The following is a 22,174-nucleotide window of genomic DNA, read 5'->3' on the forward strand; positions in this document are numbered from 1 at the left end:
GATGTTATTAAAGTACTCTATTCCTCCTCCATGGTGTAAAGGTGACGAGTGTGTGCATCATGTAGTACTTGGCGTAGGTTATGATTGTAATCTCTTGTAGATTATGAAGTTAATTATTGCTATGATAGTATTGATGTGATCTATTCCTCCTTCATAGTGTGATGGTGACGAGTGTGCATGCTATGTTAGTACTTGGTGTAATTGCAATGATCTATCATGCACTCTAAGGTTATTTAAATATGAACATCGAATGTTGTGGAGCTTGTTAACTCCGGCATTGAGGTGCTCTTGTAGCCCTACGCAATTAGTGGTGTTCATCATCCAACAAAAGAGTGTAGAGTGGTTTTATTATGTGATCAATGTTGAGAGTGTCCACTAGTGAAAGTATGATCCCTAGGCCTTGTTTCCAAATATCGAATCTCCATTTGTTTACTGTTCCGTTGCATGTTTACTCGCTGCCATAATTTATTCAGATTGCTATTGCCACTCATATTCATCCATATCATTTGCATCTCACTATCTCTTCGCCGAACTAGTGCACCTATACATCTGACAAGTGTATTAGGTGTGTTGGGGACACAAGATACTTCTTGTATCGTGATTGCAGGGTTGCTTGAGAGGGATATCTTTGTCCTCTTCCTCCCTGAGTTCGATAAACCTTGGGTGATCCACTTAAGGAAAACTTGCTGCTGTTCTACAAACCTCTGCTCTTGGAGGCCCAACACTGTCTACAAGAATAGAAGCACCGGTAGACATCAGCAAGTGGTGCTCAGAGTTTGGCCAAACACTATTGCAAATAGTGAAAATTGATTTGGTTTGGATTTGCTCACAAAGTGTTTGATGTAATGGCCGCATCAATTGAATTTTGAAAATTTTGAATGAAACTTGTTGGACTTGCTTCACATGATCAAGGACACACAAAGGTGGTGGTGGTTTTCAAAATTAAAAAAAATTGCAAAATTTCAAATTGGGTAAGATTGTTGAATCTGTTAAAAAGTTCCAACTTTGCTTGAGCATAACTTTTGATCTAGGATGAATTTGCAGGGGTGGTCTTTACCAAAGTTGTTCACCTTGATGTGGTCTTGGATGAGGTGCAAAGAGTTGGCAAAATTTGGTTTGAAAATCTCTAAATACAGAGGCTCAAAGTAGCCATCAGGCTAAAAATGGCAGATTTGACCATTAGTGCATGTGAGCCTAATTTGATTCCAAATTTGATTTGATTTGAGTTTCTTTGATTCCAAAAGTGTTAATAAGTGTTTATTAACATTCTCCAACTAATGGTGCAAGCTAAAAATGGTCTAGGTTGTAGATTTGCAAAAATGGCATAAACCATATGTAAGGGTTTTGTGATTTTTCTATTTCTTTTGCTTTTCTTTCTCTTTGATTTTCTTGATGATCTTCAAAGGATCAAGGTTAGGGTTTTTGGTTGTAGCACCAAATACAAGGTTGCAAACATTCATCATGGCAATCACATAAGAATTTGAGTAAGGGTACTATGCATAGCCCATGTGTAATTAAAAGTTTTTGTTGGTTCCAAAATTTGAGTATTTGAAATCCTTCTTCTTCATTGATTTGAAAATTGGGATGTTATAGGAGTGAAATATCCATGTCTCAGGGATCGTCGGAGCAGAGGAAAACAGGATGGGAGAGATTCGATCCGTGGTGATTTACCCTTAGTTGAGAGGTCGCGGGCGTCTTTTTGCAAGTTTACTACTTGCTGGATCCCTGCCGCTTGATGTGGATCGGCCGGCTAGCAACATCTGGATGCACGAAGTGGGGTGGATCCATAAGAATGTACTTAAGTGATTTTTTCAAGATTTTAGGAGTTGCCAAAAAAATCAGAAAAATCGTGCAACACGCAGAAATCAGCAACTCATATTTTGTTTCACAACTTTAAACACACAAATGTGTAAAACTTGGTACTTTATTTTAGAAACATGCAAACTTAATCTAAAAAACATATTATAACAGTTCTTATACTAACAAAGAAACTAAGATCATTGTTTCCACAAACAATACAAAAGGGAACACGAAGGTAAAACTAAAACATGAGTTTGAGATGATATTACTTGAAGTACTTGAAAGAAGAGGGGGATGCATGGACATCCTCAAGCTTGTGGTTTTGCTAGTTTTTTTCCTCTTCTCCTTTCTCATCATATCATGGCTCACATCTCAAACAAAGAAATATTCTCATCTCCATGATCCTCCAAATTCTAAAAAATGGTTAGTTCTCCAAACAAATGATACGATAATTTCTACCAATATTGAAACTATGGTACTTATTGGAAAACTGTTTTATTCAAAAAGAAAAGATATATATAGAAAGGAAACACTCTTTTAATTTTTTTTACTGTAGGAAGAGTTTTAATGATATAGAAAGGAAACACCCATGTTCAAATTGTAGAAAAGTTATGTTGTCAGAAAAGTTTTAATTTTGAAAATTATTTATGTTTTTTTGTTTATTCTAGTTGAAAATATCTATATTTTTTAATTTCTCTATTTTTTGACATACTCCAAATATCAAAAAGTAGACACAAAACCAACATTTTTTGTGAAAAACCTGAAAAGAGCTTACAATCGAATAAGTCACGTACAGGCAAAATCAGGGAAGGAATGAAACGGCCGGCCCATCTGGCACCCGCTTTAGGCGGCCTGTCCACCCTGCATCGCAACGGTAGGTGTAGAGGAGCTCCCGTCTAGTGATGGGCAGGGAAACATGGCGAGCTGCTAGTGGTGGCATGGCTTTCCAATAAAAGCATGCGTGCACAGCTGAGCGAGCGTGCGGCATGCGAAGGTGATGTTGCTGCTAGCAAGCCTGTTAGAGAGGGCGGTCGCCCAGAGCGGCGAGCTGTGGGATGTACGATGAGAGGCCGCAGCTGTCAAGCCTCGCACGCTGGCGAGCATGGGTGTGCAGCCGAGGCAGGCGACAAGTCGATTCGATAGCGCTGTAGAAGGCGGGGATCGCAGACAGTCGACGCTTAGAGGTAGATAGGTAGGTGCAATGATGGGTTAACCATTGGTAAAAGAGGACCGAACCTAAATAACCAGAAACATTCTGAGGTTAACCACAGTGACCATTAAGCTATTTTTTAGTTTAGGTTTACCTACCCAGTGGATAACAGGAATCAAGTCCTACTATTATAAAGAGGATGATAATTTGATTTTTATGAGAGAATAAATCTGTTATTTTAGGGTGAACTCTTTGAACTTGATGCTTTTTATTACTAGATTTCTTATAGCTTTTATTAGTAGGTAAATATATAGGTATAGATTTTTTTTAAGCATAATATATCACCGAGCTGCGAAAGTGGGCTATCAGCCCATTAGTGCGCCCACTTGCACAGCTCGGTTACGGCCCATGTCGACAAGAAGGCGAGAGAGTCCAAGCAGTTCGTTCTCGCACCAGCCATCTCCAGCTTGGACTACCCCACGGGAGCAGCGACGACGGCGCACGCCCATGGCCGCCCACCGCCGCCGGAGTACCAGGGGGGGCGGCAAGCCCACGGCCGGAGCAGCCTCCTCCTCGTCCTCCCCCACCAAGTCCGGCGTCAAGCTCGGCCCTAACGGCGCGGCTTTTGTCTCCTCCGGGATCCCCGACCTCGGCAGTAAGCATGCCCATATTCCTTCTCGCTCTCTTCAGTCATGATGCAAGATTTTGCAATCGGGCGGAAGTTGTGATAGAGCTTAGGTGCAATGATCATATGGAGTAAGACCATTTTCTCTAGTTTGAACTTTGAATCTTGCGACTTGGGTGTGAACTGTGAATTAGATTCCTTAACAAGTGCTACAGATTTACTTTTGCGCAATAACAAGTACTACTACAGATTACCTGCGTACAGATGATTATGTATGCCATGAGAGATTATTCTTGGGTCCAGGAGAGTACAAGGACTTCTTTTAGCTGAAAGAAAAATGTGATGTCCTATTGGGTTGTCGATTTGTCGTGATTTGTCAGGTTTTGTTGCAGTGATTCTGGGTGGCGGTTTCGTCATCCGTTTGGTTGTGAACTTGTGATGGTCATGGAGGAGTCCGACGTGCCTCACCACCTCCTCCTTCTCCGGGCTTTTATTTCGCAGGGTGTTGTGCACAAGCAGCCCCTGCTCTTCGCAAGGCCTATGAAGGAGCCCTGCTCATTCCTCGGCGCGCTGCCTGCTCTGCTCAGTTCCTTGAAGGAGGAATCATGTCAACGAGCGATAGAGGAGCAAGTGTTAGTGTATGTCTTGTGGACAAATGTGTTTTACAGTGTTCTTATTTCTGTAGCACCGTTCTTCATTTTTGTATTGAGTTGGATATGTTATTGTGCAGGATGAGGGTTTGAGGATCGCTTGGCAGTACAGGAAATATTTTGGGGACGAGAGGACCTCTGGTGCTAAACACAGAGGTGGTACACTGATATATCTCTTTCCTTTGTTTGTGTCGGTTTTCACTGGATAATCTGCTACTTTTCAAACAAAGCAAATATTATATTGCCTGTGTAATTGCTTCCTGATGCTAATGGGTTGACAGCTATCTTTTTATTGCCTATTATAGTTTGCTTGCATAAGCATCATTTCTGGAACTGATATAAGTTATGCTATCATTATTGTATCACAAGATGTTTGCGAAAAGAGCTGACCCAGTTAGTATTGTTGCAGACAGCAAGCAGGAGTTCAGTAATGATTTTGATTTACGGAAGCGCTTGGAACGACATTTACTTAATGCACAGCATATTCAATGTTTAAGGACTCAAGATGTAGACACTCTCAGTGACCTCTAGAATCGTTGTTCCACTTTTTTATACAAGCATCCAAGGTGAGGTTAATTCTTGGATCTGTGATTGAAAATTTTATTCTCAAGGAATACCATCTAAAGTTTACAGTACCGTGTTATCGCATATTATTCTACGTCAACGTGACATTAATTGTCTATAGATCCGCATGATGTTTATTTTTAAGTAACACAATTGTAGTTGTCTTAAACCGCATGCATCTTGCTTGTACTGCTTGTTAACACTCTTGGATTTCCTGTATTCAGAAAAGATGGTGGAACTCTGAATGCTGGACGAATTGCTATATAGTCTCTGTGTGCACCACAGTGTGGATATTTTGTAAAGGCAAGTATTTGATTGAAATGGTATATGGTTGGTTACTTGCTTATGCAGTGTGCCTTAAAAATTGGAGCCCATTTATGTCCTTTCACCCTTCCAAATTAATACTGATGTAGTTGATCATATTCGTACGCATTGCAGGACTGGGAGATGGTCTCGTTTCTAGATCACTGAAGGCTACGATGCGCTCTTCTAACATCGTTGCCGTCATGACATTTCCATACACAGTCTATCAGATTCCTTCTGCAAGATGGCAGCATCTGGCAGACACGCTGTTGTCGAAAAAGCAATTCCAGGCAAGCCTAACACTTACAAATCTTTCTCCCGATCGCAATTTCAAATCCCAATCATATGTAGCCTGACTGTTCATATACTTGGCCATTAGATGAGGACAAGGACTTGACGAAACTCCTCACAGGATATCAGGAGATGGTTGGTTTTCTGCGTGTTCATAAGGGGGGTCCCTTCATAAGGTGGCATAGACCAAGTGACCAACAGCCAGGTACCCACGTTTTCGTAGCTACTATAAGCAAACTTTGTGCTCTCTTGTTATGACGCCTTCTACACTGACGAGCAGGTTCCTGTGATATTAGAAGCATGCACATTTTCTCTGAAGCTGTGAAAGAGGAGGTCCCTGGTGCTTGAACGGTTGAATGAGGCCCCGTGGATGGCTCGAGCGGGCCTTCATCTGGTGCATCAGGCAGTTGCTCCTCGTCGGCCCAAGGCTCACAACTTGATTTGTAGATTGGGTTGATGTCACTTAGGCAGCCGATGTGGTGAGTCCTTTTCTCATTTTTGTTGTTATCTGGTGCGAGTTGTGCAGCATCTTATATTAGTCCTTCTTTTCTCCCTTTTTTCTTGGGCTGGTCTTAATTTCTTTTCTCCTTTTTGTCGTTATCTCGTGCAACTTGTGGAGGATCATGCATTAGCCCTTTTTTCTCCTTCTTGCCTATGCAAATCTGTACTTTTGCAATATATACAAATCAGGGGCGTGCTCTACTGCCACCTTCCTGGCCCAGTCCCCAGTCTCACCCAAGACTGACTTACGCAACTCCACGCATTAAAGTTTCAGTCAGCTAAGAAAGAATCAGAGAAGAACAATCGAGCTGTCATCATCATGTGGCGTGATGATCACATTTTTTAAGGAAGATGTCCCATCACTTAGCCGCCCTGTTGATTTATTATACAATCTCCATCTCCATCTGTCATGAGTCATCACTCATCAATCGTAAGTTATTAGCGCTTGCTCAGTCACATAGCCAGCTATTGAAGTTCCACCCAGCGAGCGTTTGACCAGTCACTTAGCCAGCCACATATATATTCATAAGTGGACGTTTGGTACCCAAGAAATCACTGGCGGTTCCCAAGTCGATCCCAATGGAGCTACCACCATGGGTGCCCTTCTTCGCCGTCGTGCTTGCAACAGTGCTCTTCCTGGCAACCATTCTCCGTCGTGGTGGCCACCGCACATACAGGCTTCCTCCTGGACCTAAGCCATGGCCGATCATCGGCAACCTTAACCTCATGGGCGCGCTCCCGCACCGCTCCATCCATGCGCTCTCCAACAAGTACGGCCCTCTCATGTACCTCCGATTCGGCTCTTTCCCTGTCGTGATCGGATCGTCGGCGGAGATGGCCAGGTTCTTCCTCAAGACCCACGACGCAGTGTTCATCGACCGGCCTAAGATGGCCGCTGGCAAGTACAACACGTACAACTATAGCGACATCACTTGGTCCCCGTACGGCGCCTACTGGCGCCAGGCACGCAAGATATGCCTGACCGAGCTCTTCAGTGCCAAGCGACTGGAGTCGTACCAGTACATCCGCACCGAGGAGATGCGCGCGCTCCTGCACGATCTGCATGAGGCCTCCGGGCGCGTCGTGGTGCTCAAGGAGTTCTTGTCCACCATGAGCCACAACGTGATCACCCGCATGGTGCTGGGCAAGAAGTATCTGCACACCAACGAAGGGGACTCCGGGACGACGCTGGAGCAGTGCAAGTGGATGATCGACGAGTGGTTCGTGCTCAACGGCGTGCTCAACATCGGCGACTCCATCCCGTGGCTCGGCTGGATGGACCTGCAGGGGTACATCAAGAGGATGAAGAAGCTGAATAAGATGTTTGATGGGTTCCTCGAACATGTCGTGGAAGAGCATGAAGGGCGACGCCGCCTCGAGGGGGATAGCTTCGTGGCAAAGGACATGGTCGACGTGCTGCTGGAGATAGCCAGCGACCCCAATCTCGAGGTACAGATCCACCGGGATGGGATCAAGGCGTTCATTCAGGTACGTCTATTCAGTAATTAAAGGAGCTTTACAGATAAAACATTTCCGACCGTGTGGATGCTAAGTTCCAAACAATTAACTGCATACGAATAAAACTGCATCATGCAGGATCTCATCGCGGGCGGGACAGAAAGCTCGGCCATGGCGGTTGAGTGGGCAATGTCGGAGATGCTCAAGAAACCCGAGCTGTTCGCCAATGCCACGGCGGAGCTGGACCGCGTGGTGGGGCGAGGCCGCTGGGTGACTGAGGAGGACATCCCGAGTCTCCCGTATTTGGAGGCAATTGTCAAAGAGACTGTGCGGCTGCACCCGGCAGGGCCGATGCTAGCGCCTCGCCTGTCCCGCAAGGACGCCTCCGTTGGTGGCTACGACATCCCTGTTGGCACGCGCGTTTTCGTTAGCGTGTGGGCCATCGGCCGCGACCCGGCGTTGTGGGATGCCCCGGAGGAATTCATGCCAGAGCGGTTCCTCGGCAGCAAGATCGATGTAAAGGGGCATGACTTCGAGTTGCTGCCTTTCGGGTCCGGGCGGCGGATGTGCCCTGGGTACAGCCTCGGGCTCAAGGTTATCCAGGTGAGCCTGGCCAACCTGCTGCACGGCTTTGCCTGGAGGCTCCCCGACGGCATGGTGAAGGAGGAGCTAAGCATGGAGGAGATATTCGGGATGACCACGCCGCGGAAGTTCCCGCTTGAAGCCGTCGTGGAGCCTAAGCTCGCCGCTCACCTCTACACCAAGGTTTGATATGAGTATTGAGATTAGAGGTAAAAGCTATCCGTGACCCATGTTTAGCACATGCATCCTCTCACATGCTCACGAGAGCTCCTAAACAGACTAGACTGCTGCATATGCAACTAATATTAATTTTTGGAAAAAAAACATGTCAAACTGTTTCTCACTTGTCGAGTTAGAAGTAATTACTTCTCATTTTCAACCAGCATTTATATATAGCCATCCTAAAAAGATGTTCTCATCGTTTTATGCACGCATCTGAATGTCTGAAATAGCTACGAGAAAGCAAAACTAAAATTAGATGGATCAATTAGACCCAATTAATTCAGGCAACCACAAACCGAACATGAAATAATCTACTGATCTCAAATTTTGGTTGGCAAATTTGCTCTATCAAGAATGCTTGGACCAATTTTACATGACCTAACTAGATGAAGAGGTGTGCTAGCTTCACCACGCCAACCTATATTTCGTTTTGGTACACTGGCCAGAGAGTGGTGGAGTTTTGGGAATATGAAGGATGCATTAAGAAATGCATGTGGTGCTCGCAAAGACAGAAAGTGGAGCCTGTAGGGTGGCCTGAAATTTTAGTTCCCCTATAACTGGTAAAAATAGTATTAGGTGATCACATATATAGTGGCATGTTGAAGGTGCAAAAACATATCCGATAAGCTAGCGCTTCATTCATAATAATAAAGACAATTCATGTTTGCTTTTTATCAAGTATGGTGCCCCTCTCAATGTTACAAACTGTCAGTCTGTCATGGGTATTTTATGAAAGAACTAGTCAAATACCCGTGCGTTGCTACGGATTTAAAAATGATAATTATTTGACACAAACACCATAGTCCTCCTATTCCAACTTATCACTTGTCCTTGTGTGCCGATGTTTTCTCCAACTTTGTCTAACTTTCTAGTCATTCTCGTAGCTTATGTCTTCGAAGTTTTTAGAAGATAACATAAATAAATATATAAATAACTTTCAAGCATCTTAATTTTCTGTCTCTTCTTCCAAGCCACCCCTCGGCCACGCTATTGATACATTATCATTGCCCCTCTACAGCCCACTTGCGATGCACGTATCCACTTGAGTGCCAATAATTAAAAAAATGTTATCCATAATCATTTGAAAATACTCAAGTTCTAAAAGTAAAAATTTCAAGATATATTTTAAGTGTAATTTAGTTGTTAACATAAAAGCCAAGAACTGGCTATCTAAATATATAGGCAATTCCTAATATATAGAGATTCTAAAATTACATTAAAATGATAATTAGATTACTCCCTCCGGCTCTAAATAATTGTCGCGGGTTCAATGAATCTAGACACATTTTAGCATACACTTTGCCCGAACCTGTGGCAAGTATTTAGGGCCAGAGGGAATATTACAAACTGCTCGTTCTCATCAAGAAAGAACAATCCGATTTGATGTAAAATTACAGTACTGATTAGCAGGAATGATACATGTAAACTCAAAATCAGTGGTTTTATATACCCCACTGGTATATTTGTTCATCCATAAATCACGCTCGGCATTTTCATCACATCATAGTATATTTGTTTCACCTTTCATTAACCTCTTCAATAATGAAATTCTCCCCAATATGGTAATGACCAACCTCAAATGCACATATAGACAAGAAGAAGACGAGCAGTGCTCGAGAATAACATACAAAGCAACTAAATCTCCTAGGTAGTGAAGATAAATGACGTTAGCATTAACCAATGCATTTGTTGGGAGTTTCTCAGAGAATTGTTATGGTTTGTTGCCAGAAAAATCATATAATTAAAATCATTGTAACGGTAGCAGCTAGAAGAGCTGACATGTAATTGAGAAGAAAATCGATGTTCAGCAGGATGGAATCTATGGATGAGACAGATGAGAAGAGAAATAATTAGGAAAAAGTAAATTCCAGGCCTGGGCTGAACAAGTGCAGGCCAAGTTCGGGTGTCATAATGTCTCATCTTCATATGCTGACTACATTTGAAAAGCTGAAGTCATGCCATCCAAGAGATGAAGAAATACAAAGGAAAATATTTGATATTTGAACAGGTATTGTGAGAAATACCCATATTTACTCAGTAACCTATCAGGGCCAGATCTATACCGATCCGAAAATACTGCAAAGTAAGAAGAGAAAACATCATATCTAATAAAGAAAGTACCCTGTAAGCACCCATTTGCTTACTGCTACGCATAAGTCGTACTGCAATATAATTTTTTCTTTCTCCAAGTAAATTACTGTGGATTTTCAGAATAAAATGAACACCAAAGATGTGAATGCAGAAGAACAAAAGTGATACAGGTTATATACCTCAAGCCAGCCAAGACTAAGATATCTCCATCTGATAGACTGTGAAAACCGTTATGCTTGAAGGAAGTAGTACAACAGCTACGTTTGCATCCTCTGCATTGAGTTAGAGCTAAATCCTACTCCGTATTAAATATCCCAGAAGATACCTGAATCACGCTACTAAAAAAGGAAGCATAAATTTAAAAAGTGAACTATTAATCTGATGCTCCAGTTTCGAGAGTTTTATACATGCATGTACATAATAAAATCAAAACAAAGAGGCATCCTACGCATGAACAAAAATATGCTTGCAGCAAGCACTGAGAAGGCAGTGCAAGTACCTATTCCATGGCAGTAGATAAGACACAGAAGGGTAATATTTGGGATGGCAAGACATTGAATTATCTGCAAACACTAATGATTAACTAAATAATAATGTATACAAGGTAATATGGGGATGCGTGTTTCAAAACTGATGATTAGTTGCAAACACTCCTGTAACCAATGCCTTCTTAATATTACTAAAATGCCATAATTGGAATTGCATCAATTTTTGCTAATAATATATAAAAGATAATATGTGGGATATGTGTGTCAAAGCTAATGATTAGCTGCAAACACTCCAATAATCAATGACTTCTTAATATTACTAAAATATCATCATTGGAAATGCATCAGTTTTTGATATACAAAAGGAAGTACCTATTTTGTCCTTTTTTAGATAAAGGGAATATATTAATATCAAAAGATACCAATTACACCCAGCCTCAGCAACGCCTCACCCTAATGGCACTACGGATGCACACGACCAAAAAAGAGTAAAGAAAACTAAGAAATAAAAGCCCGCTACAGCCTTCTAGACATAGCAACAACAATAAAACCACCACTGTGACAACACCCGAAGTACAACTCTCCAAAAGCGACACCTCCAAGAAGGGAACAGTGCACCAGCGCCGTCGTCGCCCGATCAAAGGTCTTAGGTTTTCACCCTGAAGATAGTCCTCACTCTTAAAACAATGCCTCCAACAAGAACATTGCCAGGCAAAACCAGTTAAGGCCAGACCTTGGGTTTTCACCCTGAGAGGTAAGACTCTGAACTTCCCCTGTGCTGCCGCCCCCACATGCATACCACTGCTGCAGAGCCGGAACGCCAAGCAGATCCTTCAGCATCACAAAGACTCGAACATCCTTTAGTCAGTCCACCAATCCGGCCTTCATGGTATTCCTTCTTCTCACTTCACCATGGACCAAAAAGTCACCTGATGTCAACACAGAATAGAGTTTCGCGCCGCTCCCTCCGGAACCAAATGGTCGGAATAAAAATATGGGTGCGCGCGACCGAATACCACCTGATCCAGCAAACTGGAGGCAAAAGATGCACTGTCCCATTCGCCATCGGAGCTTTCCGAAACTCATCACTCCAGCCAGATCAAAGCAAACTGACCTCCGGAAGATCTTCATCCTCACATGCGAGAAACCCGAGGACCGCAAACAAAAACAAAGCAAGATCAGCAGCCCCCACGCCGCCAATCCCTCCTGCCGGATCACCAAGGAAGAGGACAGCGACGCGGATCATGCGTACCGCCGCTGAACCGTTACCTGGGGAGGAGGCCGCCACCGCTCCACCGAATCCTCCATGGTTACCGACAGAGAGCCTCAGGCCCTGGCCAAGTAGTCGTGCCGTCCGACTTCCTCCACCGGCGCTACATCACCTCCCATGGAACGCCGCCGCGGAAACCCTCTTCTCCCCCTTGTCGATTCGACGGAGGGGGTGCCGCCACCACCGCCAGAGCCAGGCCAAGACCGGGGCCATGGCCAGAGCCGAGGCACGGGGGCCAGGGCCGAGGCCAGCGCCGGGGTCGGGGCCGCGGCCGGCAGCGGCTGAGGGCGACGGGCAGCGGGTGGCTGTGGGGCGCGGGGGGAGGAGGAGCCTCCGCCGCCGCCCGGGAGGGGGGCAGGAGAGGGAGGCGGTGGGTTAGGGTTAGGCCTCGTCACACCTCTTTTGTCCTACATCTACATGAACTAACCCTTTCTCCTTTGAGTCAAATGGAACAGGTAATGTCCATTTTGGCAAAAGAAAAGACTCTAAAACTGTACAACACCCCTTGCGTCAAGAGACCCAATGTACTGGAAATCATGTTATGCATCTCAACCTGTAAAAAAGCAAAAGCTTGAGTTGCAGCTGAGACTGAGGCCCTATCACAAAAGAAAAGAAAATTAGTAAGAAAAAAAGCATGCCTATTGGTTTCGAAAACGAGCTCAAAGGAAAAAAGTTTCATGTATGTGAGACCAATGTCAATAACAAGCACTGTTATATACCGGAAAGGAGAAAATTGAGCTGAGATGGGATAGCCAAAAACTGGCAAACACAATTATGCAGTGGAATCTATTGTTCCAATTATTACTAAACATTTGATGTTGTTACTGCAGTCTCACTCTTTAGTTCTTTCACACAAAGCTTGTAAGCCCAATATTTGAAACCACCTTTAACCAGGTAAGGTTACTGCCATTGGAACATTCAACATTAGTTGGAAAAACAATTCAGGCAGGAAAGTACAACTGGAAAGAAGCATCGAAACCTTGCCTGCACACCAAGGTTTCCCATTAACCTAGCAACAGACTATGATCGGGTATGTTAGCATCCATAATTATGACCTTTGAAGCTGCCTGCTAAATCAGGAAAAAAACACAATAGAAACACACCATTAATTCTTGTGATGAAAAAATACTTCTCTGGCAAATGGGAACAATGCATAATGCAGCGCATGCGGTTCATTTAATTATCATGTATCCAGTGAGCCTTCATGAAAAGAGTTATGAAGATTAGAAAACAGACCGTGATATTGGTTGAGAAAACAGACATGTCACACATTCCTCATCAACTGAAGATGCAAGTACCAGCAGCGATGAGGGCACACATTCCTCATCAACCAGGTCAACACCGCCCTTTAGACTTCAACCCGGTCACAGTACAGCCCAACTGCAATACATAGCAGGAGGATCAACATCTTTGCATTCACAATACATATACATCTTGATCATCGTGGCAATGCATGATGATCTGCAGCCAATCATAACTGAAATTTAAACTTCATTGAGCATTCAGTTACTTCCACAAATGACTATATGCACTGCTTTTATATGCTAAAAGTTTTGGCAACAAAACCGGATCTACTGACTGAGAAATTTAATAACCTTGGAATATTGGGTACTGCATATGGCTGAACAGGTCGAGTAGATAGTTGTTTTTTGTCGGCGCCATGCCAGTCACACTGGTGTTCGGTGTTCGAACACAGGGAAATCCAATTTCGCTCCTTGACTCAATTGGCCTCTCTCCCGTTGATGACGACCCCAATGGTGTGGCCTCGCGATGGAGCTTCTGGAGAGAGGAGCAGGAAGACTTCAAGCTGGGGACGGGCGACGGCGAGTACAGGGGCGGGCGGGCGGTGGATGCAGCGCAGGCGGGCTCGCGTGCATGGCGGCGGCAGCTGCGTGGCAGGAGAAGGGGAGGCGCGCGTGGAGGCGTTAGATCGAGAGAAAAAAGAGGACAGCGACATTACATATGCCCATATCCTGGCCTCTCCGTGCATCGATCCGCCGCGCATCGGTGCTGCTACTCTTGCTCCCGATCTTGGGAGGGCATCGAGAGGAGGCGATGGTGGCCGGCTGTGGAGTGGAGGCAGGATCCGGCGGCCTGTGTGTGAAAAATGTAGGAGGTGTGAGGGGCGCCGACGCGCTGTATGCGGTGGAGAGAGTGGTGGAGGCGTGGAGCACGACGAAAGGAACCGCTTGACGAAATGGGCGTCGTACCGTCTGATGACGGAACATGTTCCCTTTTTTAAGTAGTAGAGATAAGTAGTTCTACCATCAGAAGTAGCAACAGGAAGACAACATTTGCTCTAGATCTAAGAGAGAACCGTGTTAAAGCCCCGGCATGCCTTCAGTCGCACAAGAAACAGTACAGCAAAAAGTTGACTTGCACTCTGAAACAATGTAAATTACAATGGCGGAGCTTTAATAATATTTGTCCTTATCAAATCAGTTGCAAATATAATTATCAAGCGAGCAGACCCAGCAGGCAAAATGGTTAATTAACAAAATATAATTTTTAATATTAGCTTCATTGTAAGTCTATACCTCGGCTATATCATCAATAAAGCAATCCCTTAATTCGGCATTTCATTGGATGCGTTGTGGTTTATTGTATTATCAAAAAGAAATCGATCATCTTTAACATCAAAAAGTAAAAAAAGAACTTGACAAACAAATGCTCAAAGCTGAACTCATGCAACTCGCTCATTGCCAACTGGAAATATCTCCTAAAAGGACACACCCAATGGAAGCTTGTTTAAACATGCTACACGCATACATCATAGTTCTGAGCACCTCTTACAATTAAGAAAGTATTCATCACGAATAGGAGGGTGTGCACAATAAGCCCGCCTATTTTTCACATGTGCTCATTTTTCCGAAAATATAGTGAAGCAGATATAAGTAAAATGATCAATCATCTGACCGTAGACCTCAGTCCAGGGCCATCGACTTCACCAGTGAATCTTCTACTGCACCAAAGTTCGCAATAGTAGCCTGAACTTCACCTCTGCTGCCGCCCCACTTCCATACCACTGCTGCGGAGCTCGGGACACCAAGCAAGTTCCTCAACAACGCGGATACTTGAACGTCCCTTAGCTAGTTCTCCGTTCCGGCCTTCATGTTATTCCCTTTATCTGACTGCATCATGGACCAAAATGTCTCTTGATGCCAACACAGACCAGAGCTTCGCGCCACTTTCTCTAGAACCAATCGGCCGGAATAAAAGCATGGGTGCGCACAACCGAATACCACCGATCCAGCAAACTCCAGGCAAAAAAAGCACTATTACATTCAAAGGCGGCGCTTTCCGGAACTCAACGCTCCTGCCAGATCGAGAAGAGCAAACCTCAGGAAAGTCTTCATCTTCACCCAAGAGAGACCCTAGGAGCGCCGCCTTTATTTAGGGCGGCCCCCACGCCGGCGACCATCCCAGGCTGGCGACAGATGCTGCCGGAGACACCAAGCGCATATTGCGTTGTCCGGAGACACCGCACACGCCCTGGGCACCGCCGCATCCGAATGCCAGCCCTCCACCGGCGACAACAGCTGTCGCTGGCTTGCACGCCTCTCCACCTCGCCGCCGAGAGGCGGTGATAGATCGAAAGACCCACCACCACCATCCGCAGGCCGACCATCTTCGGCGAAGAAGAGGGCCGCCTCCGCCGTCGAACCTAAGGCTGCTGCCCCGGGCGACCTTGTGCCGCGAGAGAAGCCCAAGATCACCTCCACGCACCAGCAAGAGGCAGGGGGGTATTGGCGCAGATCGAGGACCTGACCGCTGCCCACCACCAGCCACCACCGCCAAGGTCTGGCCGCCATCGCAGATCGAGGACTTGACCACGGGAGGAGCCGATGGGAGGCGGGGGCCGCAGCGCCAAGGTCTGGCCGCTGCCGCCCAGCACCATCCGCGTCCAACCAGCCTCAGCGTGGAGGAGAGATCACATCCGCCGTTCCCAGCGCGGTGCGAGGAAGGGCCGCCGCCGCCGCCACGCCCCGCGGTCTTTGCCCAGCGGTGCCACCGACGGCGGCGGGAGGTGGTTAGGGTTACGAGGGGGTGTGGGAGGAGGTGCGTGCGGGACGAGGGGCAGTTGAATATTCCTCGTCAGTCGATCTCTTCCTAGTGTCGGGTGTTGAATGCCTCAAAGGTTTGGCATTGTTCCTCTCAGAGTTCTTGAAAGTTGGGCCATATGATGTTCTCATAGGCTATTTCAGCCGGGTAAGAGATTTTGTCACATCGGAGTCGCCAAAAAGTATGTTTTCGAAACGCGTCACACGAACACATTGGAGTGTACCCTCGATGCCGGTGGTAATACACACAAGATAATCCAGCTGGCATTTTTGAACCTTAAGCCCCAGTTCCTCGGAATGGGCCTTGTCAGAGGTTTAGGTGACAATGGGTTGAACTAAGTCAGCCTAACCGCCCTTAGCTTAGTTGTCGATTGAAGAGATGAAATACCTCTGAAGTCACATTAGAAAGGGAAGCAAGGACAAGGGTTTGAGAAGGTAAAAAGTAGTTTCAATCGGTGACTATGCCGTACAAGTTTAGGTCTCCTCTACACGTGAAAAGCTGATCTCCGAACCTAATTATCCCTGAAACTAAGGAAAAAACCTCCTAAGTCAGCCTACCTCCGACTCCTTCCCGATTCCGGCCCAAAAATAGATGCGTCCGCATGATCCTTAGTCATCTACAGGTCCTCCTCGCCTTAGAGCAAGTACAATAAGTCATAATCAGCTGGCTATAAGGATTAAAATAGTATATTATTGCTTAGTTGGAGGAGAGAGAGGAGGATAGAGAGGAGGAGTGGGCTCTTAGACTAGTCACAATGCATAGTATCATATAGAAGTATCATGCGTATGATACTACTACATGTTACTATCTCCACAATGCATGATATCATATACTAGTATCATAGTCTCTATATATTAATTATTTTGTAGAATCTCAATGCAAATATATGTACAGGATTTACTTGACATTAATTTTTCTAGTAGTATGTGCTATGATACAGTATCTACCTATGATACTAGTACCCTCTCTCTCGTCCTTAATTACACTGCCACATCAGCATTTTGCATGCATGGAATGCATGATACTACCTATGATACTCCCATTGTGGGTAGTCTTATGCAAGAGCCAGCTCTAGCACGTGCTCCTAGGCACTTTGTGAGAGTGAAAGGTGGGTCATACATTGATATAGTACTATATTCTCACTATTGTATATGTTGGCTCTAAGTTGGCTATAGGTGACATGGCACTTGGTTTATAGCCAGCAGCTGGCTATACTATTGGAATTGCTCTTAGTCGAATACTTGTGAAATGTATATGCCATCAGGTCTTCCCTATCCCATCTCCTGACCCAAACCAGACGCATCTGCCTGATCCTCAGTTGTTGTAGGTCCTCGCCTTAGTCGGCTACCTGCAAATCCCGTCTTCCGGCTTGCACCGCATGATGAAACAGTAGGCCTCTCGACCCTCGCCTCTTGTGATCTTGCACGGGTGAAGGTCAATAAGATTTTGGAAGCACTCACGGTGAGACTACTAGCCACCTATGTCGCCAACATCTTCAGCGACATATCTGCTTCCGACAATACCGCTAACATGGATTGCACTAGGCATACACCAACTTGCTCACTAAGTGCAAATTCATACAATAAGTTGAAAGTTGTGATGAACCGGTACAAAAAAAAATCTATGTTCTGTGCTTTTACCTCTTGCATGCTTGCATGTATGTTGTTGGTCCCCTAGCTAGCGGTCAACCACTAGCAAGGAAGCAAGTTGGCCAACAAATTCTATTTAGGCAGGTTTTTAACTATAGTGATAGATATTTAGGGAAAGTTTTGCATGCATGCGGAAACATACGATTCTAACATAAGCGAGACCCGTCTTTCTTTTTTTTCCGAGGATACACCATGAAAAGGTGTATCAATCGCATAGAAGAAAGCCAAAGAAGGCAAAGTTGATGCTGCCCACAAGGGGGAGCAGCTCCCCACGCACGCCTACTCTCCTAGCTGCCACGGGAGAAGACTAGGATCAAGAAAAGCAAAAAGGGTGCCACGGAAGAGCTTGGCAAGCCGCCACCTATCAAACTCCAGACTAATCCTGTCTCTAATGGTGAACTGCGAAGCCGCCACGCCGTTGAAGACCACATCGTTCCGGTGCCTCCAAATACACCAGAACACTAGGATGATCGCGGTCCACATGTCCCACCTATGGGCCGCCGGGCAGGTACGTGAAGACCACCACTCCAGAAGCTCGGTGTCCGCCGCTGGGAGCCAGTCCTCCTTGCCCCAACAACGAAGGGCCCAAAACCAGACCTCCCGTGACACCACGCAGCCAAGGAGCAGATGCTGCAGGGACTCTGGCTCCTGGTCGCACAAAGGACAGGCCGGTGGGGGAGGCAGGCCACGTCTCTGAAGTCTATACGCCGTCCAACAACGGTTCTCCGCGGCGAGCCACGCAAAGAACTTGCAACTGTAGGGAGCCCGGGAGAGCCAAATCTCATCGGAGATAGGAGCCCTCACCTGTCCCGCGAAGAACGCTCCATACGCTGACTTGGCGGAGTAGCAACCGTCAGGCGACCATCTCCACAGAGGCAAATCCTCTCGCTCGGGGTCCAAGTGGAAGTTGGCCAACCTCTGCCAGAGAAAGAAAAACTCTGGGAGAGCCTCGGCACTCATATCGAGGCCACAATCGCGAAGCCACTGGCCCGAGAGGCCCTCCCTCACCGAGCATGCCGCTGCTCTCCACCTCGAGACCATGCTAACCACGTTCGGAGCGATCTCCGCCACTTTGGCCCCGTCAAGCCAGCGATCCGTCCAGAATCTAGCCCGATCGCCATTGCCCACCATGTAACAAATAGCAGCGTCCGAGATCGCCATGCAGAGACTGGGGAGTTGAATGTTGAACTCCGTCCAAGCCTTTGACGGGTCCACCTTTTGCAGCCACGCCCAACGACATCGAAGAGCAAGATTGAGGAGGCGAAGGTTCGGAATACCTAGGCCCCCAAGCAGCTTTGGGGAAGCCACTTTGTCCCACGCGACCAAGCAGTGACCACCCGAGATCTCCCGCCGCCCTTTCCAAAGGAAGGCGCGACAAATCTTCAACAATGCCTCAATGACCTTCGGAGGGATGTCCAGAGACATCATGGCGTGAACCGGGATCGCCGAGAGAGTAGTCTGGACCAGAATGGTCCTTCCTCCACGGGTGAGAAGTTTGGCACACCACGGCTGCAGCCTATTGGCCGCACTGTCCACCACGGGCTGTAACTGTGCCGCTGTCACCTTTCTAAGTCCAAGGGGGAGTCCCAAGTACCTGAAAGGGAAAGAGGCCACCTCGCAGCCTAGGATAGAGCTGGCCAGGTCCACTTGCTCCTGAGAGCAGCGAATGGGGTGAAGCGAGCACTTGGCCAGGTTAGTGCGCAGGCCCGATGCCACCCCAAAGTCCTCCACGATCTGAGCGCAGGTCTGGAGATCCAACCTGGTGGGTCTGATGAAGGTGACCACATCATCGGCATACATCGAGGTGCGATGCCGGAAACCACTAGGGGAAAGCTCCGTGAGCAAGCCCACGTCCGCCGCCCTCTCAAACATGAAGTGGAGAACATCCATCACCGTGTCAAAGAGCAAAGGGGAGAGGGGGTCACCCTGGCGGAGTCCCCGGCGGTTGAAGATGAGCGCCCCGGCCTGACCGTTGACCAACACGCGGGTGGAAGCCGAGCTAAGCATCCCGCCCACCATGGAGGTCAACTTACGGCCAAAGCCTAACCGGGACATCACCTCTAAGAGGAATGCCCAATCCACAGTGTCGAAAGCTTTGGTGATGTCGAGCTTCAAAAGGATGGCATCACGCTTAAGCGCATGCAGCTTCCGGGCCGTATGATGCACCAACTGGAAGTTGTCATGGAGGCACCTCCCACGTATGAAAGCCCTCCGCCGAGGGCCAACCAACTCCTCCATCCTGGGTGCAAGGCGAGAGGACAACGCCTTGGCCATGAGCTTTGCCACACTATGGATGAGGCTAATCGGTCGGAAATCCTTCACTTCCACCGCATCCGCCCGCTTTGGAAGCAAGGACACCAAAGCTTGGTTTGCCACATGGAGCCCCCGACAGTCCCCCTCCCACAGGGACTGAAAGGCCGCCATCACATCAAGCTTGATGATGGGTCAGCAAGCCATATAGAACCTACCCGAAAGACCATCGAGACCCGTGGGAGGGCAACTCCAATTTAGAATTCATTTTCACCAATATGTCGGTCTTGACGAGATCTTTAGAACTAGCAACCATATTGATATGTTTCGACAATTTTTTTTAATGCCAAAACTCACATTGATTATTCCCTTAATTTGAAATTTCAAAACTGCTTCTCTCTCAAACGACAACTCCAATTTAAGATCCGTTTTAATCAATAAAATCGGTCTCGATGAGACCTTTAAAACTAGCACTAATGTTGATGTGTTTCGACAAAGATCTTTTTTAGGCTAAAATTTATCAACCCATTAGTGTGTGAATTATCATTTATGAATGGTAAATTAAAAAAATTATCAATGGTAATTAAGAAAAGTTACCAACCCCAAAAATTAATTTTATTTTGACATATTTTCACGACTTTCTTAGCTTATAAGTTATCAACCTTGTGTTCGTTATTAATAATCCCAAAAATTTACCGACCCGAAAAGATATTTTTATTTAGAATATTTTGGTTAATGTAATTATTTATTAGGTTTATTTGTATCTTGCCGGATTAGGGAAAAATAGGTTTGTGGGAATTTCTAGTTCTTAGTAGACTGAGAATTAAGTTATCGCTCACTCCACTCCTTCGGTGTTAAATTTATATGGTCATTCGTGCACTTAAGTTGCAACTAAGATTTTTTCAGTTGCAAGTGGTGTGATTAATGAAAAAATTCAGGATCAAAATACGGAAGTTACTGGTTACTTTTCACAATTTGCCAAGCCAAAGTATGGTTAGTCATAAAAGTGTGGCTTGAAATATTGTAGCTAAACTTTGGCAAAAAAAATTGAGACTATGACATACATACAATAAAGTGTGGCAAGCCAAAGTGTGTCAAAAAACTAAACATCGTGCTAACTAAACTATGGATTTCAATTTTTGGCTTGCCAAATTGTGAATGAAACCAAACATATCCATACATACACATGTTAGACATGCACGGCGGCTCCGTGCGTACCCATTTTGCCGCTCTACGAAATGGTCCCGACAGATATATGGGTATATGCCTAGCTATCTCGCGTCACTCTGCTGCGTCTGCATGCATGCTGACACTGCCGGCGGCGTGCGGCAGAGCGGGCAGGTCGGCCGTCGGCGGAGCCAGTCGTCGACGCACCGCCGGTGGAACGAGTGATGACACCCCGGTAGCCGCCGGAGCTCGTCGCCGTCGGCGTACTCCGCCAGACAAACCGCACACGTTGTCTCGTCGTCTGGCGCCTCCTCCCTCGTACTCCGCTCACCGACGGTCGCAGCCGACGAGGAGTACACAGTCGTCGGATAGGCGGCCAGGACCTCCTCCTCTAGCCCCGCGGCGGCGGTCGCGCACCCGCCGCGCCCGAGCTCCACGTCGTTGACGACGCTCCGCTGCGACGACGAGCCGTGCACTGCCCTCCTCCGCCGGTTGGCGCAGAAGAAGGTGGCGAGGGAGAGCACGACGAGCATGGCTATGGAAGCGCCAACGAGCACGCTGTCACCGGACATGGTCGCAGCTAGCACCGTCACTGTAATGCAAAGCAACTATAAACCCCCTTGTATATACACACCTTGTCCGTGCGGTTCGTCAGATCAAATATCTACTCGCTTCTCGTCAAATTCCTTACTTCTCGCGTGAACGATTCCTGCTTAGATGTTTATGTTCCTGGGACCTTTCCCCGAGTTTTGTACGGCAGCTTTTTAGCTTTGAAACGACAGACGAGAAAGAGTGTGCAGGTTATCAGCAGTAAACAAGGGTGTGCGCCTCCTACTTGCCGATCAGTAAAGTGATTATTGACGGAGGAACAGGATGCTAACTATAAGTAGGCGATTAAATTAGTAGATAGATTGATGATGATGCTAGGGAATGAGATCTCTTTCCTAACTTGATCTGACAGGAATGCATATTTGACCCTTTTAATTGTTTTTTCGGATATGATGATTCTGGTCGGCGGCAACGTGGACACTGGATTATTAGTATTGCGCAA

At 46.3% G+C, this 22,174-nt stretch overlaps 2 protein-coding genes and 1 pseudogene across 2 annotated transcripts; 2 read left to right on the forward strand and 1 right to left on the reverse strand.

The window, feature by feature from the left end:
* The first annotated feature begins 3,457 nt into the window (after positions 1–3,457).
* On the forward strand, positions 3,458–5,940 carry LOC124655576 (annotated as a pseudogene).
* Positions 5,941–6,151: 211 nt separating this feature from the next.
* LOC124654496 (trimethyltridecatetraene synthase-like) lies at positions 6,152–8,309 on the forward strand. The gene is made up of 2 exons (XM_047193497.1): positions 6,152–7,372; positions 7,481–8,309. The coding sequence occupies exons 1-2, from the start codon at positions 6,464–6,466 to the stop codon at positions 8,111–8,113; spliced, it is 1,542 nt and encodes a 513-aa protein (XP_047049453.1). The 5' UTR covers positions 6,152–6,463; the 3' UTR covers positions 8,114–8,309.
* Positions 8,310–21,227: 12,918 nt separating this feature from the next.
* LOC124655578 (E3 ubiquitin-protein ligase EL5-like) lies at positions 21,228–21,695 on the reverse strand. Its single transcript, XM_047194448.1, has one exon. It carries the CDS (start codon positions 21,693–21,695, stop codon positions 21,228–21,230), a length of 468 nt encoding a protein of 155 aa, XP_047050404.1.
* Between the last annotated feature and the right edge of the window lie 479 nt (positions 21,696–22,174).

This window comes from Lolium rigidum, chromosome 5 (genome assembly GCF_022539505.1).
Source record: "Lolium rigidum isolate FL_2022 chromosome 5, APGP_CSIRO_Lrig_0.1, whole genome shotgun sequence".
Taxonomy (NCBI): domain Eukaryota; kingdom Viridiplantae; phylum Streptophyta; class Magnoliopsida; order Poales; family Poaceae; genus Lolium; species Lolium rigidum.